This window comes from Telmatherina bonti (genome assembly GCF_933228915.1).
Source record: "Telmatherina bonti genome assembly, chromosome: 23".
NCBI lineage: Eukaryota > Metazoa > Chordata > Actinopteri > Atheriniformes > Telmatherinidae > Telmatherina > Telmatherina bonti.
The window spans coordinates 26,590,056-26,613,050 of NC_136632.1; the positions used below are offsets into that span (position 1 = coordinate 26,590,056).

Genomic DNA, 22,995 nt, shown 5'->3' on the forward strand with positions numbered 1-22,995 from the left:
TTCCCAACAAAGTCTAAGTTCTCACGTTACGGTCATGAGAGGAAAAGGCAGGTTTAGGAGAAGCATGAGCCGTCATTAAGCTTTTGTTGTCGCCTTTTTACACTTTTTACACAGTGTTGATCCTAAATGTCATCAAACAGCCACTTGCTAAATACTTTTCCAATTCAGCAAGCTAATTATTAACTAATTGCCTCGGTGTCCAATTCACAGCCGCTTAACTTCCTTCTGGGCCAAATAAGTTATTATTAACGACTCAAATTCAACGACTACATTTTCCCTTACTAGCAAGCTAACTAGCTAACTGTTTACTTGCTAGCCTGCTGATTCAAAGAAAATAAAACGCTCTGAAGTTTTTATTTCTAGCAGGTTTTAGATGCTTCACAGCTGCAACAACACCTGCTAAAGATTCAGTGGTTCTCCAACAGCTTGTTGCCGAGTTCTGCACATTGGCTACGGTTACATGATGTTTTTTAATTCGGAATTAATAATTCGGATTTACATGAAACTTAATCCCTCTTCAGAGCGGCGGGTTGGGAAGGGTTCTGATTGGACAGAGGGTGCGCGTGACGTATGACGTATACCAGAAATAAACAAAGTTGTCTCCCTGCTTCTCGTCTTTTCAGTCGTAACTTGTAAAAACTACATAATAAGTTCCAGTTTTGCTGCTATTTTTATTATAAATGTGAAGTAGCAGCTCAACACCAGCATACTACTTCACTTTCTGCAGCAACCGAGGAGAAGAAAGACAGACCACCGAACACGGGAGGTAAGACAACGCGCGTCATCGGGACAGGACAAGCTAACGAGCATGCTCAGAACGACCGGAATTAACTTAGAGCGGAACGAAGGTTTACATGACAGAGGAACTAAATAGTTCGGGATTAAAATGTAAATAAACCAGCCGCTTACATCGGGATTAAGTTTAATCCCGAATAGAAATTGGCATTAGGAATTAAATGGTCGTTTTTCATCAGTTTAAAGCGGAATTAACTTTTATTCTGAATTAAAGAGGAATTAAAACTCTCATGTAAACGCAGGGAGTGAGCCCATGAGCAAGGTGTCCTGCAGAGGGGAAACATCTAAAACCTGCAGGACACCGGCCCAACCGGTAGTTGGTGATCCTTCGTCTCGGTGTGTGTCTGTCTGTGTGTGGGTGTGTGTGTGTGTGTGTGTGTACTTACAGCACTACCAGGCGGCCCAGCTTGCTGAAGGCGTGATCGGGAACATGGCTTATGTGGTTGAGGGCGAGCGTCATGGCTTGCAGGGCTGGAAGTTTGCTCAGAGCTTCCACCGGGACCTCCGTCAGAGAGTTATCATCCAACCAGAGGTGCCGCAGCGAGCGCAGGCCAGAGAAACATCCAGAGGGAACACTGGAGATGTGATTGGCGTCCAGACGCCTATGAAGAGATATCCATTGAGAACAAGTTGATAAATTCATTGAGTTTCTTACATTTGTGATGTGTGCTGTGACTCGATTAACTGTCCGTAAAGTTTTACAAGCTCGACTTGTGTTTTAACTGCGCTGCAATAATTACTCTGCAACAGAAAGCTTCTGTTTGGATACGTTCAAGAGCAGCTCGGTGTTTACACATAAAGGGTAGTAAATGGAAGGATTTACTTAATCTGAAGTGGTTTAAGGTGTACATTAGAAATCAAGTGTTTGAGCAGGAGCAGAGGAATGATCGGCAGGCTGCTTGACGACCACTTAACCAGCTGCCGGGCTCTCAGGCCAAAGGAAAGCATTTTAATGAGCACACACTTGTTGTCCAGAGTATTCAGCAGGGTTTAAGTGAACTCATCAAAGACTCTGAAGTCGGGATGCAACGGCTCCGAATTGAGAATTCTGAACAAATTATCTATAGTTATTCATTTATTTTGCACTAATTTAATGATATATTTTTAATACGATGATAAAATTCAGACTTTAATGATGCTACTGATGAGATTTATTGTCCAGCAAATATTGTACAAACATGATGTTTTCTCAGGTGTGTCTGCATGAAGTGTGAGGAAAATGACCCAAACCTCTATTTCAACTCGGAACCAAAGACTATATATAAAAAGGTGGGCGGAGCCTCCATGACGTCACCCGTAGGTTTCTGAAGAGCTGAATTGAAGCTCGGTGGGCGGTTCCTACCATCACCATCTTGGCAGGGACATGTGTGTCGTCTCACCCGGAAAATACAAATATGGGCAAAGAGGTGGAGCTGAGAGGGGGGCTGTGAGCGTCATGGTGGATGATTGACATCAAGCGAACTCTGAGCTTTCTGTAGCTAATAGCTAACTGAGCTAACCTGGAGATAACAGGAGCTAACCAGCTAACGGAGGTAAGTGGGCTAAAGCTAAGTCACGTTGTTAACCGGCTAAAAACCGCGGTTGTTCTACGTTCTCCTGACTTAAAGTGGGAGATCGGGTACCTGTCAATCAAAAGGACACGCCCCTAAATATGCCGAACTTTGGGATTAAATTACTTTTAAACGGGCGAGTAGGAAAAAAAATTCACTCCCCCCACAGTTGTCATGAAGGTAAACCTGACCTATTAAACCTAAAATGGATTTAGGTTTGTAAACGTGTTTATTTCTTCTGTAAACATGTTTATTCCTGCTGTAAACATGTTTATTTCTGCTGTAAACGTGTTTATTTCTTCTGTAAACATGTTTATTCCTGCTGTAAACATGTTTATTTCTGCTGTAAACGTGTTTATTCCTGCTGTAAACATGTTTATTTCTGCTGTAAACGTGTTTATTTCTGCTATCAACATGTTTATTTCTACTGTAAACGTGTTTATTTCTGCTGTAAACATGTTTATTCCTGCTGTAAACATGTTTATTTCTGCTGTAAACATGTTTATTCCTGCTGTAAACATGTTTATTCCTGCTGTAAACATGTTTATTTCTGCTGTAAACGTGTTTATTTCTGCTGTAAACATGTTTATTTCTGCTGTAAACATGTTTATTTCTACTGTAAACATGTTTATTCCTGCTGTAAACATGTTTATTCCTGCTGTAAACATGTTTATTTCTACTGTAAACATGTTTATTTCTGCTGTAAACGTGTTTATTTCTGCTGTAAACATGTTTATTTCTACTGTAGACATGTTTTTTCTGTTGTAAACATGTTTATTTCTACTGTAAACATGTTTATTCCTGCTGTAAACATGTTTATTCCTGCTGTAAACATGTTTATTCCTGCTGTAAATATGTTTATTTCTACTGTAAACATGTTTATTCCTGCTGTAAACATGTTTATTTCTACTGTAAACATGTTTATTTCTGCTGTAAATGTGTTTATTTCTGCTGTAAACATGTTTATTTCTACTGTAGACATGTTTATTCCTGCTGTAAACATGTTTATTCCTGCTGTAAAAATGTTTATTCCTGCTGTAAACATGTTTATTCCTGCTGTAAACATCTTTATTTCTGCTGTAAACATGTTTATTTCTACTGTAAACATGTTTATTCCTGCTGTAAACATGTTTATTTCTGCTGTAAACATGTTTATTCCTGCTGTAAACATGTTTATTCCTGCTGTAAACGTGTTTATTTCAGCTGTGAAGTTGGTCTTTTTAACATGGGAGTCTATGGGGATTTGCTCTGTTTTGCAGCCCCTAGTGGATGAAGGGGGAACTGCAGTTTTATGTACTTCTGCGTAGGCTTCACTTTTAACCTCCGTCCATCTTTTATCCATGGTTTATGCTCGGAACACACCAACTTCAGGCTTTAAAGTGAGCTTGGACCAAAAGTGGTCCTTCATTCCACTTTAGTCTGCTTCAGAGGATTCTGGAGGGGAAAAGTCCGAGACTTTGTGGCAGCATGGTGTTTTTCTTGTATTTTTCTGCCTCAGCAGTGGCTGACACTTTACAGAAACTACTGGAAGATGCGCCGGCAGGTTAGCGTTACCTTGCAGATGATGGCGTGGGTCAACATATAGCCTGATTTAAACTCTTCATCTCAATATTAAAGGCAAATATGTGCAAACTATACTGGAAGTTTCTTCAGTGTATTTTTGGTTTTTACTGGAAACAACAGTAAGTTGTCCTGCTTCACCATTTTCCACCTTTCAAGCTACCTGCTCGTTGAGTTTAGCTTGGAAACGTGATATGTGTCAGACAGAAGTGCTCAGCTGAGTCGTAGTGTTGGACAATCAGTTTTCTGTTGTCAGGACTTTAACAGCAGGTTTAAAATGAAACTTTTATGCTGCAATGGTCTCGAGAGCATCAGGGAGCAAAAACAGCTCAAGAAATGTTTGATTAGCAGCCAGCTAGCAAACTTCTCAGCCTGAAAGTGGAGACTTTACAGAAACTAGGCTGTTCCCATCAATAAATCAATCAATCAAACTTTATTTATGAAGCGCTTCTCCAATATAAAATATGCGACTCATCATTCCCACCCAACCAACCCCCCACTAAACACAAGAGGATTCATTTAGTCAAGAATAAGGCTGAAATACTGCATCACTGCAGACACGGCAACACACCTGGAGGTTTGAAAGCAGCTCACCGACAGACAGAAAGGACATTTATTTTTTTTATTAATTATATATTTATTCTTTTTTTTATTTATTTTTTTTTTAGCAATTTATGTATATGTGATGTAATAATTTATAGCTAACTTATTTATGTTTCTATTTATTTATCTTATATTTATTCATTTTTATCTTATTTATTCTAATTTTTAAAACACGTTTTATGTATTTATTTATTTTCTTATCAAAATGAAACATTTTTTTATGTATGTATGTATTGGGGAGGGAAAATCAAATTAAAAAAATTGGAAATCAGGATTTTTTTCTTCATAATTTTAAAATCGATTTTTTTTTGTTAAAAATCCATTTTTTTTTCAAAGAAATAAAATTAATGCATTGTAAAATTTTTGTCATTTTAATTGTTTTTATTGATCTTTTTACTTGTCTTGTTGGGCGTTATAGCAGCAGAATGATGATCTGGCAACTGGGTGGTTTTTTCCTCAATGAATTGAAGAAAAATGACGAGGGAAAAAAAAAGTTTTATACATTTTATTTTTGTTCTTAATCTACAAAAATCAGCAATATTGGAGAATTGTGAAAATTACAATTTAAATCGAATCGGCACCTAAAAAATTTGGAATTGAATAGAATCGGGGCAAAAGCGTATCGTCACAGCTCTGGTGTTATGTATTTATTTTATTTATTTATAGGACCTTTTGTGAGACAGTTTTTAATCGTACTGAAAGTCGAACTAAATGGAACTAAATTGTGAGTTTAAGTGCTCATCATGTTCAAGGTAGAAACCTCACAGCCCGTCTTCAGGTCATGCTGCGTAAACATACGTGCGAACCGCGTGTCGGTCCAACAAAAGCTCGTCTGTTCAGACGCAGAGACACCAGAAGGATGGGACTTCACATCATCGACAGATCAGATAAATCAGCGAGTGAGAGAGACCTTATTCCTAAAGAAAGACTCAGATTTCTCTATTCTTATACTCTTATCTAAACACACACACACACAGGTACAGTTTCAGGGTAATTATCAGGCTGAGAGAACACACTGTCTGCACAACATACATTCATATACTGGAGATTCCTTTCCACCACACAGTGAAATGAGACTGAAGGCTGAATGAAACAGAGCCTTCCTTTCAGCAGCAGGTCCCCAACATTTAGATTCTGTTTGGCTTCACCTTTAGGTGGCGTTACCTCATGGAAACCCTTTTTAATTCTGAAGTCTTAATGTTTGTCTGCTGCTTGCAGCTTCTTAAAGTGATCCTGTTACATTAAACAAAAGCTAAACCAAAGTCCTGAGCAGCAAAGATCCTTTCTGATGTCTTTCCTCCCAGGCATCGTCAGCAAAATGGTGAAATCCTTCAGATCCGAGGGTTTGGTTGTGTTTCAGGGTCTTATGTTTTACTGAGTCCTGGCATGGGTTGTGTTCTCTCTTTCTAGTTTATTTACTTTGTTTTTGCTTCGTAATAATTTATATTTTCATTTTAGTTTGTACTTTTTTCGGCTTTGGCAGTTTTATGAGTTTGACGTGATTTTACTTTACAGTTTATTTGAACACAAGGCAACAAAATATTAATAAATTATTATTGAGTAAAATATAGATACAAAAGCATGATGTCCCATCTGTTATCTTAGTTCTTCTTGTTTTGTTGCTTATTATTATGCAGGTGGAGGTCGTACTTATATACGTGTCCTTGCACAATATTCATTTGCAAGTATATAAATATAATAAAGTAATGAAAAAAGTAATGGGGCGGGGCTTGAAAACATCTGCCTACTTTCTTTTGACTCTGTTCTGTTAATTATATTGGAAAAAATAAAGGTAAAACAAACAAACAATCATTGGGAGCACCTCTTAAATGCCCAGTGTGTAAGAATTACTGCCACCCAGTGGTAAAGATGGGTATAGCACAGTTGCAAATGTACGGTGGCCGCCAGTGGCCAAAATCTTTCCAGGCATAAAGATGTTTTTATGTGCGAGTGGGTCCAGTCGTGTCAGGTACAGCAACAACTCCACTTCTATGGTGCTTTTTACACGTTAATGATCTCTAATGGTGAGTAGTAGATAAAAATGGTGAATTCTAAGAAGATTAAAATATAAAAATTATTTTAGTAAAGTGAGTGGAAATTAATAGAAGCACATTTATGATGGAAAATAATTATTTAATGCTCTATGTTTAAGTTCAGGTTGGCGTTTCTCACTTTGTTTTGTTTTGTCTTTTTTCTAAAATTAAAAATTAACTTTACTGTTGTGGTTTATTAAATATTTCATTCCGTGGAGTTTTCCCCGTTATTTTCTGTTTTGAGTTACAGATCACCTGTTACCTGCTCTTTCATCCTTCCATTAGTTTCACAACCTCCTGTTGTGGTTTTTCCTGATTTTACCTTCTGTTTAAATATATTGTTCTTCAACCTGCCATCGGCTCCACGTGGGTTTGTTTTCAAATAAAGTCCAGAGTCCGTCTCTAAACTAAAGATTAATGAATAAAATGAATTGATTAGCCGCACTCGGCTGACTGATCCTGAAGCAGTAAGGCTTCGATTTTTACACAACGCTTCTGCTTTTTCCATTTATTCATATTTAATCAATAATGTACCAGCAGTAATAAATCTAAAGTCAGATTTGCATCGGATAATATTTTCACGTCCAGACTTTTGGAATCTCAGTATGAAAGGATGCATTTCCAACACGGCACACAGACCCACTTTCCATGAAGTACAGGATCTAATGACATGTCTGTAAGTGAGATGTTTCTCACAGTGACTGCAGGTTGTGCAGGTTGTTGAAGGCCTCAGCAGGAACCGACGTCAGCTGGTTGTTCTGAAGCATCCTGGAAAAAACACGACAAAAACACATGAATATCGGGAAAACTGCAGTCAGCAGCTGGTAAATAAAAGATTTTAATGTTTGTATTGAGCTTTTAATTAATCTGCGATATGTTTTCCAAACAATTTAAAATATTTGATCTTTATTTGATTCAGGAGTTTGTGGCCAAACTAAGCTGCAGAAAACATCTCCTTTACACAAACTTTACCTAAATACCTGAAAAGTTGTAAAATTAGAATATTTCAGAAGTTAAACCAGTGTTGAGGTGATGTCTTTGGTTGACATCCAGTCATGAACCCTGCAGCTTCTCGTCAGGAAAGCTCCGTTTCTGCTCCTTTACATGAGTAAATGTGGACGTATGTTTTAAACGCCGCCATACTGCGTTCAGCGTGCACTTCCTGTTTTAACACCAGTTGGAAGAAGTACTGAACCGCTATGAAGTTGTTTACAAACATCCAAAAACAGCAGAAGAAGAAAAATAAAACCACAAAGGTTTTTTTTTGCTGTTCTTCTTCTGCATCTTATTCTGTTGCTTTTTATTTGGCGGTTTCTGTCATCTTCTTCCTGTTTCTCTTCTTCTCTGGTTTGTTCGGGCTCCTGGTTGCGTGTCAGTTAGATAACCCAACGCTGCCCCCCATGATTTCTGGTGATATTGTTCTGTTTTCTGCATCAGGTGATGGATAACAAAGCCAATTGAAAACGGACCAAATTACGTCCAAAATGGACAAAACTGTCCGTCCCTTGTAAATGGGTATTTAGAGTAAATACTTCAAATGTATAACTTACAGCACTTTGAGGTTGTAGAGGCCGGTGAAAGCTCCTTTAGGGATGAAGGTTAAATCGTTTCCTGCCAAACGTCTGGAACACAGAAGAGATAAAAGATGACACACAAGGGGAGCAGAGATTCTGTTGTTTTATGTTCACTTTTCTCTGACATCCACTGTTTCACAGCATCAGAAACAACAGAGCCGTTTAGTTATACTTTCCTTTAGAGCTGGGCGATGAATCGGATTTTTATCTCAATTACAATCTGGGTTTTTAACGATGATAAAACTAAAAGGGTGTGATTATTTTTCTCTCTGCAGCGGGAGCCTCTCCCGTCCTAAAGCACTCCCAGGCGGCCAGTCTCAGTCGGCTCCGGCTGCAGGTCAATGTAGAATAACTGCAGTAGGTTGTGGAAGTTCACCTAAACATAGTTTATACCATTGTCAGTGACAACTGGCTGCATTATTTTCCTATACATAGTTCGGCCAGTTAAACACTGTAATATCCCTCCGTTACGGGGCGTTACTATAGCAACGTGTAAACCAGCTGGTTCAGATCAGCCGTCTTTTAACAGGTGGATGAGAGAAACACGCTGCAGCCTGACAGCGGTTGTTTGGTATAAAACGTACATCCACGCCAACGTAAAATAGTTCCTATATAAGCGGTAAAAGCAGATTAAACAACTCGGAACCGTCCATTAGACGGTTATAATGTACGACACGGAGTCTAGAACACCACGACGCGCAGCGTTGTTTAAAAGTACTGGATAATTGTGTTAAATAATCCAGATCTCAGTTTCAGTCAAAATAATGTGATTATAATTTTTGTCATAATCGAGCAGCCCGTTGTGCTTTCAACAGAAGCGACCTATGAGCCGTCTGATGCACACACTTTGTGCCTTCTCCGTCTTCATCATCCCACCGGCTGCTCTGCAACTCACATCTGTCGGCTAGATGTGTGGTCCAAAACAGCTTGGTTTGATCTGCAAACCTTTTAGCATTCAGCTTCCAACTATGTCACATTTACTCTGATTGAACTTTTTACTCCAAGTTTGTCCAATAAAAACCCTCCAAACCTGCAGCAACAAACACTCCACGTCGGTTTTCCAGCCATGGATGTTCTGGGAATGACATCAAAGCAATGCGGAGCAGCGAAGCCCTTCGGTTCAGGTAACGCTTCCACTCTTGCATGTGTCCTTAGAGGCCACCGTAGTCAAGGCACAGGACAAAAACTGCTCAAACTGCTCCATTTCACCTCCACTTTGCAGGATTGCTTTATGGTTGCTATAGCAACCACATGACACATGGCTGCACTGTGCGCGAGACGTGCTAGTAACCTTCATACCAGCAGAAAGCGACGGATCCTGCAGGTCTGTTTGCCTTGTAGAGGCCACGCAAAGTTCAGCTGCTCTGCATGTCTGTGGTGTCCTTTCGCCGTCGTGACGTTTCTCACGCCACGGCGACAAATATCACACACACGCAGACACACACACAGCTGGCAGCAGAGCAGAACAGTCAGAGTCATGTTCAGGTCTCGGGGAGGTCAGCCCGTCTCTTTTGGCTCGGTCTCTGGCAGCTGCCTCGCCGTCTTTCGGTTTAGTCCGCTTCAGCTTCGGGAAAACATTTGTGTACAGAACGATGCTGCAGGGCGGTGGGGAGAGGTGGGATTACATGTCATATTCACGCTGCAGACATCATCCGTCTAGCTTGTTTTTGTCTTTCTGTACTGAACATTTCTGTGCCTTCTGGTCCATATCGTTGTTTATGTCGATCCTCCCCAAAAACACAAAAATAAAAGAAAGAATGAAAGAAAATAGATCTCAGAGTTGAAAAATGGACCAAAGAGATAGAAAAATGACCCAAAAGCCAAATTTCCAAAAAGGAAATATGAAAACATGAAAAGAAGAGAAGTAAAAAAAACTTGAAATTCATCCAGACTTCTCCAGAGGTCGGCGGCATGAACGTGACGAACGTGACGAACGTGACGAACGTGTCGAACGTGACCAACGTGACCAACGTGACCAACGTGACTAACGTGACCAACGTGACCAACGTGACCAACGTGACCAACGTGTCGAACGTGACCAACGTGACCAACGTGTCGAACGTGACCAACGTGACCAACGTGTCGAACGTGTCGAACGTGACCAACGTGACCAACGTGACGAACGTGACGAATGTGATGAACGTGACCAACGTGTCGAACGTGTCGAACGTGACCAACGTGACCAACGTGATGAACGTGACGAATGTGATGAACGTGACCAACGTGTCGAACGTGTCGAACGTGACCAACGTGACCAACGTGATGAACGTGACGAATGTGATGAACGTGACCAACGTGACCAACGTGACCAACGTGATGAACGTGACCAACGTGTCGAACGTGACCAATGTGACCAACGTGACCAACGTGACCAACGTGACTAACGTGACCAACGTGATGAACGTGACGAACGTGACGAACGTGATGAACGTGACCAACGTGACGAACGTGACGAACGTGACCAACGTGACCAACGTGACCAACGTGTCGAACGTGACCAACGTGACCAACGTGTCGAACGTGACCAATGTGACCAACGTGACCAACGTGTCGAACGTGACCAACGTGACCAACGTGACCAACGTGACCAACGTGTCGAACGTGTCGAACGTGACCAACGTGACCAACGTGATGAACGTGACGAATGTGATGAACGTGACCAACGTGACCAACGTGACCAACGTGACCAATGTGACCAACGTGACCAACGTGACCAACGTGACTAACATGACCAACGTGATGAACGTGACCAACGTGATGAACGTGACCAACGTGATGAACGTGACCAACGTGACCAACGTGACCAACGTGACTAACGTGACCAACGTGACCAACATGACCAACGTGTCGAACGTGACCAACGTGACCAACGTGACCAACGTGTCGAACGTGACCAACGTGACCAACGTGACCAATGTGACCAACGTGACCAACGTGACCAAAGTGACCAACGTGACCAACGTGTCGAACGTGACCAACGTGACCAACGTGTCGAACGTGACCAACGTGACGGCAACATAAAAACAGGACGGTGTGAGTTTAAATCTGGACTAAAGTGAAAAACCAAAATGAAAAAGACGTGAAGAAACTAGAAGAAGACAAAAGTCATTAAAACCAAAACCAAAACTTTTCACAGACAAAACGAAGTTTTCTTAAAGTTGTAAAAATCATGAAACGGAGGCAGAAAAATGACCTGAACCTGCAGAACTGCTTGTGGTCCCGGAGCTCCCAGGGACCCCGGAGGCCCCCAGGGACCCTAAAGCTCCCCAGGGACCCGGGAGGCCCCCAGGGACCCTAAAGCTCCCCAGGGACCCGGGAGGCCCCCAGGGACCCTAAAGCTCCCTAGGGACCCGGGAGGCCCCCAGGGACCCTAAAGCTCCCCAGGGACCCGGGAGGCCCCCAGCGCCAGAGACTGATGATGTTTTCAACTTAAAACTTCGGCTCAGCCTCTTCAGATTAAATCTGGGTTTATCTTCAGAGGATTTATTTTTATTTTCAAACTTTTCAGTGGGATTATTTATTGATTTTATTCTGGACCCGTGTGAACGAGCACAGAGTCACAAACGAACTCTCCGGTCGCTACGCATCATGTTTGTTGTTGTTCATTTCATATCTATATATTTACTGATATATTGAAATGTTGATGGATTTATTTTTCTCGTTAATTTATTTATAATTTACTGATTTATTCTTGTTTTTTTTTTTTTTTTTTTTTTTTTTTTTTATCCATTTATTTAAAATTTTAATTAATTAATTATTTAATTTTATTTGAATTCTTCTTATTTTTATTTTTCAGTTTTACTTATTAATTTATGTTTTCCTCATCAGGGTCCTCCAGGTGTGCAGTTGTTGCCATGGGTGTGTGTGTGTGTGTGTGTGCGTGTGTGATTATTAGTATGATTCTGTTTGTTTCCTGACCATGACTGTATGACAGCTTGTGTTTTCAGGTTGTTTGTGTTGCAGGAAACACTTTGTGCTAAATATATTATAAATTGAATTTTAAACCAGAAATGGCTGCTTTTGGTCGGAGCTGTAACGTGGTGTTCAGACGTTTATTCTGTCTGGTTCCTGATTTCTGAAAAAGAAAAAAACTTTTGTTTTATTTCAAACATGAAAAATTAACTTTTACATATTCATGTCAAACATGAATGACAGAAATAAAACAGGTTTTTTTTCAGATAAAAACATAAAACTTTCTGCCATTTTGAAGTTTTTTAATCAGTCGTTCATCATATTTGTGTCTTAAAGACACAAATTCAGATGTAAAGATGCTCAAAGTGATTCCCACATGGTAGAAAATGATGAAAAGGAAACAGAATCAATGTGTTTCACTTAAACTTCAACAAGAAAAACTGTCAGAACGAGCTAAATAAAACTATCAGACAAACTTGTAATTAAATAAAAATGAATTTGAGGTGATTTTGTAGAAACAGAGAAACACTTCTGGGACAAACACACAAGTCAGTCAGAACCTGTAGATGAAGAAGAGTAGAAATGTTTTGGAAACGAAGAACGTGACTTACAGCTCCTCCAGGAAGTGCAGGTTGGATAAAGGTCCGCTGGACATCTCCGTCAGATTATTCATGCTGAGATCCCTGCAGACAGAAAACAGACATTAATGTTTCTGGATCAGATTTTATCTTCACAGCTAAAACTCAAACCAACACCAGAACTTCTGCAAACCGCTACAAATTGCTGCAAACTGCTGCAAACCGCTACAAACCACTGCAAACGGCTGCAAACTAATGCAAATCGCTGCAAACTGCGGCAAACCGCTACAAACTGCTGCAAATCGCTGCAAACCGCTGTAAACTGCTACAAACTGCTGCACACTGCTACAAACTGCTGCAAACTGCTACAAAGTGCTGTAAATTGCTCCAAACTGCAGCAAACCGCTACAAAGTGCTGTAAACTGCTGCAAACTGCTACAACGTGCTGCAAACTGCTGCTAAATGCTACAAACTGGTACAAAGAGCTACAAAGTGCTGTAAAGTGCTACAAAGTGCTACAAAGTGCTGCAAACTGCCACAAACTGCTACAAAGTGCTGCAAACTGCTGCAGACTGCCGCAAATTGCTGCAAACTTTCACAAAGTGCTGCAAATAATTGCAAACTGCTGAAAATCGCTGCAAACCACTACAAACGGCCGCAAACTGCAGCAAACCACTACAAAGTGCTGCAAACTGCTACAAAGTGCTGCAAACTGCTACAAATTGCTGCAAACTACTACAAACGGCCGCAAAATCGCAGAAAACTGCTGCAAATGACTGAAAACTGCTGCAAATCGTTAAAAACAGCTGCAAACTGCTGGGAACCCCGTCCACATTCTGTGCAGCAAACAGCAGCTCCGTTCACATAAAACATTTCACTGCTCTGCTGGCCTTTCTGGAGACCTCCAGTCTGAACCAGACTCTCTCGCATGCAGGAGGCCACGCCTCCTTGGAGGAGCCGATGAAAACCGCCTTAGCAAATGCATGAGAGAGAAATGAGGATGGAAGTTACTGGAAACAAGAACAGAATGAAGACAAGCAGGTTTCTCTTCTTCATGACGTCATGAAACCAGAAGTTTCCCCTCCTGGTTTCTTGGCCTCAGCTGAGCTTCAGACTGAAGGTGTCCGAAGCATCATCCCGCCACCGCCGTGCCGATAGCTAGGAAGCTTTTAGGGACCAAACCTGTCCACCTTGGTTTGGTCTGCCCAGCACTGTTCCAGGACTCTGCTGCTTGTTGTTTTTAGAAAGAAGAATCTTTCCGCAGCTCTTCCATACTGGTCATACTGGTCCAGTCTTCTAACTGGTCTGTCATGAATACTGCTGCCTGGACAGTTTAGGATGTGGCTCTGATGGTTCGATCTTGGGCTGAACTTACTGAAACATCCAAGATTGAAAGCTGTCTTAAATATTTTGTGAATATTATTTTTGAAATGTATTGAGAGGATCGCCCCTTGAGATGACACATCTCGTTTTCAAGGGGGTCCTCAACACAGACAGACAGACACAGATAACAACACAATCCTTACTTAGACATAAACACAGTATTCAGACAAAAGCTCTCTAATCACCCCTATAAACCCTCAGTACAAGCCAAACAAACCATTTTTAAACCAGGCTGAAATCCGACTGGGATGAATATGGGAGCCATCACAACTGGAAGAGTAAATTACAGTATCGTCTGCATATAAATGAATTTGAGAAGTCAAGCAAGTTTGTGGTAAATCATTTATAAATATAGAAAATAATAAAGTACACCTTTGTCCACAGTCCTGAAATCTGAAAGATTTCCCTGATAAGCAACATGACGTCTACGACGGAGATATGAGTTAAACCAAAGCAGCGCTTGTCTTGACAAACCAATAGCATACAGTTTGTCTCGTAGTAAATAATGATCAACAAAACCAGATGCTTTTTTTCTTGGTCGAAATAAAAATAGTTTGTAAATGACTTCATATCCTATCGGACTGACAGACAGACAGTCTGCGAAGGCAACCCAACAGGACAACCCAATGTCTGTGGAACATGGCTCCCCAACAGCACATCCAGATGTTCACATCTGGCCTTGATTGGCTGTAAGAGCCGCTACATCCATCATCGCCGCCACCTGCATCGTCTCGGACAATCACTGCTGCTCTGAAATGTCTCCTCTGGCTTCAGCTTCACTTTCGCATCCAATCCTCCAAAACTTCAACACCCTCCATGATGGCGCTCCTCGTTACCATAGCAACGACCTGAAATGTCTTACTCCACAAACCGCCACAGAACCATAAAAACACCGTAAATGTGATAGAGAAGCAGAAGTACGTTTTTTATTGTTTCTGCTCCTTTTCATCACTTCTGTTTATTAACTCTGTTCATTTTGTTTTGTCTGATTGACTTCTAATTCCTCCGCAGGGTGGCCGGGCTCTCCCTTAGAGATAGGGTGAGGAGCTCGGTCATCCGGGAGGAGATCAGAGTAGAGCCGCTGCTCCTCCGCATCGAGAGGAACCAGTTGAGGTGGCTCGGGCATCTGGTCAGGATGCCTCCTGGACCTCCCTGGTGAGGTGTTCCGGCACGTCCCTCTGGGAGGAGACCCCGGGGAAGACCCAGGACACGCTGGAGGGATTATATCTCTCGGCTGGCCTGGGAACACCTCGGGATCCCCCCCGCAGAGTTGGCAAATGTGGCTGGGGAGAGGGAAGTCTGGGCTTCCCTGCTTAGGCTGCTGCCCCCGCGACCCGACCCCGGATAAGCAGCAGAAGATGGATGGACTTTTAATTCAGTCCATTTGATGAAATAATATAATAAAATCACAACAAAAGACCCAAAATTACAGCATAAAATACTGTAAAAAAGGAAAACGAGAAAAACCAGGACGAAAGGAAAGTTGAGCTCAATTAAAAACTATTTTTAAAAGAGAAAATGACAACGTTGTAAATCATGAACGGAGGGAAAGCGGAGTCGTTTTCCCGCCAACTTCAGCAGAAAAGCTGGTGAACTTTGTGTTGGGAATGTTTTGGTCTGAACTTGTGGAGTCAAAACAAGCTGACATCATGTTTGTCTGCAGCCAGACGGACAGTTAGCAGTTTGTGTGTCGCCACGTCGCTCCTCTGCCTCCTTTTCTTTCCTTATCCGACCATCTGCTTCCCGCTCCGCGTGTGATCGTATCAACAGGTCGCGTCTCCACTCAGGAGTCCTGAAAGGAGACGAAGACAGACTGTCTCTGTCTCCAGCTCGCCGAGGGTGTGTCACAGGTTGAATATGGCAGTTGTTAAGAAACTTTCTCAACACTCCATAAAGCCTGTTAATGTGTGTGAGTGCAGCTTTACGACACCGTCCACAGGTAGAGCAGTCGCACACACACAGAGAGGGTTTGTTTGGTCTTGTTTGAGCAGAATCCGTGCAGACTAACAGAGTTACGGCTGGTTGGCTTTTACTGACGCTCACAACAACACACTGCATGAAAGCAGATTTCATTCATTCATTAGCTAACACTCATAAATACACCGCCGCAGTGTGTGTGTGTGTTGCCAGACGTAGAGGTCTGTGTGATGTAAATGTGCTTCTGTACCGTATACCAACATAAACGTTTCATACCATCTTTTACACAAATGTGTGTTTGTGTTTCTTCATGCTGATTTATGTGGAGGAGAATCTCACGGGTTTTTTCTGGAGGCAAACTCGCTGCTGGAAGAAGAACGGGCACTTTATGAAACATTTGCAGGTTTAAAATAATTCCTCACACACACACACAGCCCTGTCTGCGAGGTTGACATGACTTTTAACTAAACATCAGTTGTGTTTTTAAGCTGATTCAACACCTGCAGCTTCATTACCTGCAGAACAAGAACTGACGTCTTCTTTCAGGGAAAGTTTAGACACACTTAACCTTCCTTGATGGTCATGTTGGAAAGTTTTCTTTGGAGCTTTTTACCAATATTCAGGAAATACTTGCTGAAGTACCTCAGCAAAAACCACATATTCACTGTAAACGACCAGCATTCAGCCGCGATGGAACATTTCTGGGTTTTATCGCAGACGTCCTGCTAATCTGCAGTGTGACGCGAAGCACGCGGACCAGAGGGAACGTCGCCTTTAAATGGACTCTTCTTCATCACTTCCGCTCTGACAGGATCAAACAGTCAAACTCAGCAAACATCTGTGCTTTCTTTTCATGTTGTAAAAATGACAAGAAGAGTAAAAACAGAAACAGCTGCAGGAACATGATCCAGTAGAAAAAGAGCACCTGAGAGAGGCAGAGTCTCAGACCTGAAGATGCTCCAACAATTAGCATAAAACTATCTACAAACTTCAGGATTATTTCCCCCAAAGTCAAATTGTTCAGACTTTGAAACTTCCATCATAAAAAAAGACAAAATTTCAACAAATTCAGAGAATCTTAAGAAATCTCTGTATGGTGGGGGCACTGCTGAAAATCTGAATTGTACATCTATGAGTTTCTGATATTCCTAAAACAATCCCAGAAAGAATTCCAAAAGGTTCCTTGATGATGACAACTTTAAGTCTGATGGTCAAACTGGTCTAACTGGGTTTTTAAGTCTGGAAAAGTTCCCTGAAGGTCCCGAAAAAAAAAAAATCTATGAATGTTCTTCATGCAGCTTTTGAGAGCTTTTCAGGTAAACCTGTTAATATCTAAACCTTCAGAGGCAGAAAGTTTTTCTCTTTTCTTCCTGGTAATTGAGATTTTTAAACTTGGAAGGAAGATGAAATCATACAACAATGAACATTTTTATAGAATAAATAAAATGCCCAAGAACAGTCTTTACACCAAATTACTGAATAAACTCAAGACTTGGGTTTCAAATAAAAGAATAAAAGACTTTTTACAGTGTACCATAAAAGTATGGTACACTGTAAAAAGTAATGATAAAACAGTGAAGCCAGACAGCAATCAACACAAATGATCTCCAAAATGTGCATTCATTTCAGAATGATCGTCCAAATGTAAAATTAAGATTGTAAAAACTCCCATTATATAAACAACATCAACAGATTCTAAAAAACCGGAGGAATTCCCTGTGTGCTGTGGACACAGCTAATGATCTAAATTTATTGATTCAGATTTTCGGCCCTGAATGAACATCAGACATTATTCTCTACTGGGAACCAGTGCATGGACTCAGGAAGATTCCAGAAACCAGTGTGAACCAAGCAGCAACCTACGGCAGTTAAAAGGGAAGCCTATACGGAAGTACATAAAACTGCAGTTCCCCCTTCATCCACTAGGGGCTCCAAAACAGAGCAAATCCCCATAGACTCCCATGTTAAAAAGACCAACTTCACAGCAGAAATAAACATGTTTACAGCAGGAATAAACATGTTAACAGCAGGAATAAACATGTTTACAGCAGGAATAAACATGTTAACAGCAGAAATAAACATGTTTACAGCCTGGTTCAAAAATCCATTTTAGGTTTAATAGGTCAGGTTTACCTTCATGACAACTGTGGGGGGAGTGAATTTTTTTCAAACTCGCCCGTTTAAAAGTAATTTGATCTGGAAGTTCGGCATATTTAGGGGCGTGTCCTTTTGATTGACAGGTACCCGATCTCCCGCTTCAAGTCAGAAGAAAGTAGAACGACCGTGGTTTTTAGCCTTAAGTCAACCGCGGTGACTTAGCTTTAGCCCGCTTACCTCCGTTAGCTGGTTAGCTCCTGTTATCTCCAGATTAGCTCGGTTAGCTCTTAGCTACGGAAAGCTTGGAGTTCGCACGATGTCAATCATCCACCATGACGCTCACAGCCCCCCTCTCAGCTCCACCTCTTTGCCCATATTTGTATTTTCCGGGTGAAACAACGCGCATTCCCCTGCCAAGATGGCGATAGTAGGGACCGCCCACCGAGCTTCAGTTCAGCTCTTCAGAAACCTACGGGTGACGTCACGGAGGCTCCGCCCATCTTTTATATACAGTCTATGAAGTGAACCCCGTTCATCCTGAAATCCACACATGCAGGTTAAAGCTCCATCATATGTGAAGAGGATCCAGAAACACGCCGTCTTCTCTGGACCAAAGCTCTTTTAAAATGTTCTGAGTGGAAACCTGGATGAAGATGTGGAATAGTTTGTGGACAGCATGGACGGCGTGTCCTGCAGACTAAAGAGGAGAGGGAGCATCCAGCTTGTTATCAGCCTGCATCTCTGATGGGATGGGGTTGCATTAGTGCCGATGGCGTGGGCAGCTTCCACATCTGGGAAGCTCCATCAATGCTGAAACATCTGCTCCCATCCAGACAACGTCTCTTTCAGGGAAGACCTTGCAGGTTCCACCATGCTGGACCACATCCTGATGGTGGAACAGGAGAACTGGTCCAGCAGGACCACATCCTGATGGTGGAACAGGAGAACTGGTCCAGCAGGACCACGGTGGACCACATCCTGATGATGGAACAGGAGAACTGGTCCAGCAGGACCACATCCTGATGGTGGAACAGGAGAACTGGTCCAGCAGAACCACATCCTGATGGTGGAACAGGAGAACTGGTCCAGCAGAACCACATCCTGATGGTGGAACAGGAGAACTGGTCCAGCAGGACCACATCCTGATGGTGGAACAGGAGAACTGGTCCAGCAGGACCACGGTGGACCACATCCTGATGGTGGAACAGGAGAACTGGTCCAGCAGGACCATGCTGAACCACATCCTGATGGTGGAACAGGAGAACTGGTCCAGCAGGACCATGCTGAACCACATCCTGATGGTGGAACAGGAGAACTGGTCCAGCAGGACCACATCCTGATGGTGGAACAGGAGAACTGGTCCAGCAGAACCACATCCTGATGGTGGAACAGGAGAACTGGTCCAGCAGAACCACATCCTGATGGTGGAACAGGAGAACTGGTCCAGCAGGACCACACTGGACCACATCCTGATGGAGGAACAGGAGAACTGGTCCAGCAGGACCACGCTGAACCACATCCCGATGGTGGAACAGGAGAACTGGTCCAGCAGGACCACGCTGAACCACATCCCGATGGTGGAACAGGAGAACTGGTCCAGCAGGACCACGCTGAACCACATCCTGATGGGGGAACAGGAGAACTGGTCCAGCAGGACCACATCCTGATGGTGGAACAGGAGAACTGGTCCAGCAGAACCACATCCTGATGGTGAAACAGGAGAACTCGTCCAGCAGGACCACGCTGGACCACATCCTGATGGTGGAACAGGAGAACTGGTCCAGCAGGACCACGGTGGACCACATCCTGATGGTGGAACAGGAGAACTGGTCCAGTAGAACCACATCCTGATGGTGGAACAGGAGAACTGGTCCAGCAGAACCACATCCTGATGGTGGAACAGGAGAACTGGTCCAGCAGAACCACATCCTGATGGTGGAACAGGAGAACTCGTCCAGCAGGACCATGCTGAACCACATCCTGATGGTGGAACAGGAGAACTGGTCCAGCAGAACCACATCCTGATGGTGGAACAGGAGAACTGGTCCAGCCGGACCACATCCTGATGGTGGAACAGGAGAACTGGTCCAGCAGAACCACATCCTGATGGTGGAACAGGAGAACTGGTCCAGCAGAACCACATCCTGATGGTGGAACAGGAGAACTGGTCCAGCCGGACCAGGCTGAACCACATCCTGATGGTGGAACAGGAGAACTGGTCCAGCCGGACCACATCCTGATGGTGGAACAGGAGAACTGGTCCAGCAGAACCACATCCTGATGGTGGAACAGGAGAACTGGTCCAGCAGGACCACGCTGGACCACATCCTGATGGTGGAACAGGAGAACTGGTCCAGCAGGACCACGCTGGACCACATCCTGATGGAGGAACAGGAGAACTGGTCCAGCCGGACCAGGCTGAACCACATCCTGATGGTGGAACAGGAGAACTGGTCCAGCCGGACCACATCCTGATGGTGGAACAGGAGAACTGGTCCAGCAGAACCACATCCTGATGGTGGAACAGGAGAACTGGTCCAGCAGGACCACGCTGGACCACATCCTGATGGAGGAACAGGAGAACTGGTCCAGCAGGACCACGCTGAACCACATCCTGATGGAGGAACAGGAGAACTGGTCCAGCAGGACCACATCCTGATGGTGGAACAGGAGAACTGGTCCAGCAGGACCACGCTGAACCACATCCTGATGGTGGAACAGGAGAACTGGTCCAGCAGGACCACGCTGAACCACATACTGATGGTGGAACAGGAGAACTGGTCCAGCAGGACCACGCTGGACCACATCCTGATGGTGGAACAGGAGAACTGGTCCAGCAGGACCACGCTGAACCACATACTGATGGTGGAACAGGAGAACTGGTCCAGCAGGACCACGCTGAACCACATCCTGATGGTGGAACAGGAGAACTGGTCTGCTGCAGTCCAGATCTTCCACCAGTAAAAAACATTTTAGAGAATGTTTTTCATTATTTGTCTCTCAGTTTCTGATCCTGGTGTTTGATTAAAGGGATCTTATCCTGATACGAGCCTTGCTTTCATTATTTAACTCTTTAATTCATTTCGGTGAGGATCTTGTGTGACAGTTTGAGCTGCGAGAGCCGATGCTTGCTGTGTTTTCCAGGATAAAAAGCTTCAATGACGAAGGAGAACAGAAGGATGAGAAAGAAAACGCATACATTATCCATGTTGTGTGTTTTTCCCTCTTGATTTGAGGCAGCTTTTGTAGGAGTTGTCTTTTTTCTGTCCCCTGCTCAACTGATGGATATCAGGCGATTATTCAAATGTCGGCCGGCTGCAGAAAGACAAACTCTGGAGGAAGAAAGAAAAGAGCTGTGTAGTTTAGAGGCCTCTCCTTGTTTTTGTCCTTTTTTGCTCTCTCTGCTTTTCTTTCAGAATTTCAAGGGGGGTGGGGTCAGCGGGGGTCCCCCGGGCGGGCGAACGTAGGAGGGGGGGGTTTATACCCTGTCTGTCCAATCAGTTGGTCCCGTCCTCGTCCGGGAGACAAACAGCAGCTCTGTCATGTCTGGAGGAAACCTGAAGCCATGGAGGTTTGTAGGAACAGATCTGAAGAACTACGTTGTCTCGGTGACAAACCAGAAAATAACTCGTCTTCATCACCACAAGCTTTGATCTGATGATGAAGAGCTTCCTTTCAGTCCATGATGTTGCAACAGACTGAAAACTTTCCAAGCCAGGAATCAGAAGAGCGAACGGGCCGCGAGTTTCACCACCATCAGGAACAACATGAAGAGAAGGCAGGAAAAGGCTGTTGGGTGATTTTCTTCAAGAAAAATAAAACACTTCTGGATAATAAATAACGTACATGGAGAAAATATGTTGCTCATTCATTTTTCCAACAGTCCTTAAATGGAACGTTTGTGATCTGTTGGAAAAATTACCTTCAATGTTTATGGAGTTCATTTGATTTTTCAGTGACGGACAACCGCGGTTTTTAGCCAGTTAACCACGGTGACTTAGCTTTAGCCCGCTTACCTCCGTTAGCTGGTTAGCTCCTGTTATCTCCAGATTAGCTCGGTTAGCTCTTAGCTACAGAAAGCTCGGAGTTCGCTGGATGTCAATCATCCACCATGACGCTCACAGCCCCCCTCTCAGCTCCGCCTCTTTGCCCATATTTGTATTTTCCGGGCGAGACGACACGCATGACCCTGCCAAGATGGTGATGGTAGGAACCGCCCACCGAGCTTCAATTCAGCTCTTCAGAAACCTACGGGTGACGTCACGGAGGCTCCGCCCATCTTTTTATACAGTCTATGGATCAGACTGATTTAAATCACTCTTTTTTCCATGCAAATGCAGCACTGATTTAATTTTCTGATCAAATCCAGCAGCATAGGTCCAGTAAAAACACCAAAAGGTTTTGCTTTCATTTCTACAGCTTGCAGAGGAAAACAGGCAGATGAGTCGCATTAAATAACTCTCATGTCCTCCAACAGTCCAGCTCTGTTTAGTTTCTCCTCACAGTTGAGGGTCTGAAACCGATCGATGGCGGGTGTTGTTTCAGCTGGAAGCTGAAAAAAATCAGCCTCAGGCTTGAAGCTACTTCAGTGTCACTCTCCATTGTCTGCCTGACCTCTCTCACAACCTCACAGGAAGATGCGTTTACCTGCCTGTGATGTCATGTTTGAACTACCTGTGTGACTGTGAGCTGGACCATGGCGTCTAAAAGCCGAGAGCGAGGACATCCAAACATCCAGGATGGCCTTCCTGTCCTCTTGCGAGGCGCTGGGAGAGGTCAGACACACACCTGGAAGGTCACCTGTCCTCTGTTTGGTTTTACTTCACTGTGGAAAACTTGACAGCCAAGCAGGTAAACAAAGCAAAACTAAACGGTCATGGCTCAGGGAATCCAATATGGCTGCCAGGAGGGGGCGTGGCCCTTGAATCCTTCATTTGCACATCAGTTCATTCATCGCTTTGAGTATGCAGGCATTCCTGTGCTGCTGCTGTCA

General features: G+C 43.3%; 1 protein-coding gene across 1 annotated transcript in view; it reads right to left on the minus strand.

The window, feature by feature from the left end:
- LOC306773571 (leucine-rich repeat-containing G-protein coupled receptor 5-like) overlaps positions 1-22,995 on the minus strand; it is a gene marked incomplete at both ends in the record, with an annotated part of 61,987 nt that overhangs the window by 25,295 nt on the left and 13,697 nt on the right. Inside the window, 4 exons of the mRNA XM_079263426.1 lie at positions 1,182-1,397; positions 7,238-7,309; positions 8,092-8,163; positions 12,639-12,710. Of these exons, the coding sequence (XP_079119552.1) occupies positions 1,182-1,397; positions 7,238-7,309; positions 8,092-8,163; positions 12,639-12,710 (432 nt within the window). The remainder of the gene's footprint in view (positions 1-1,181; positions 1,398-7,237; positions 7,310-8,091; positions 8,164-12,638; positions 12,711-22,995) is intronic.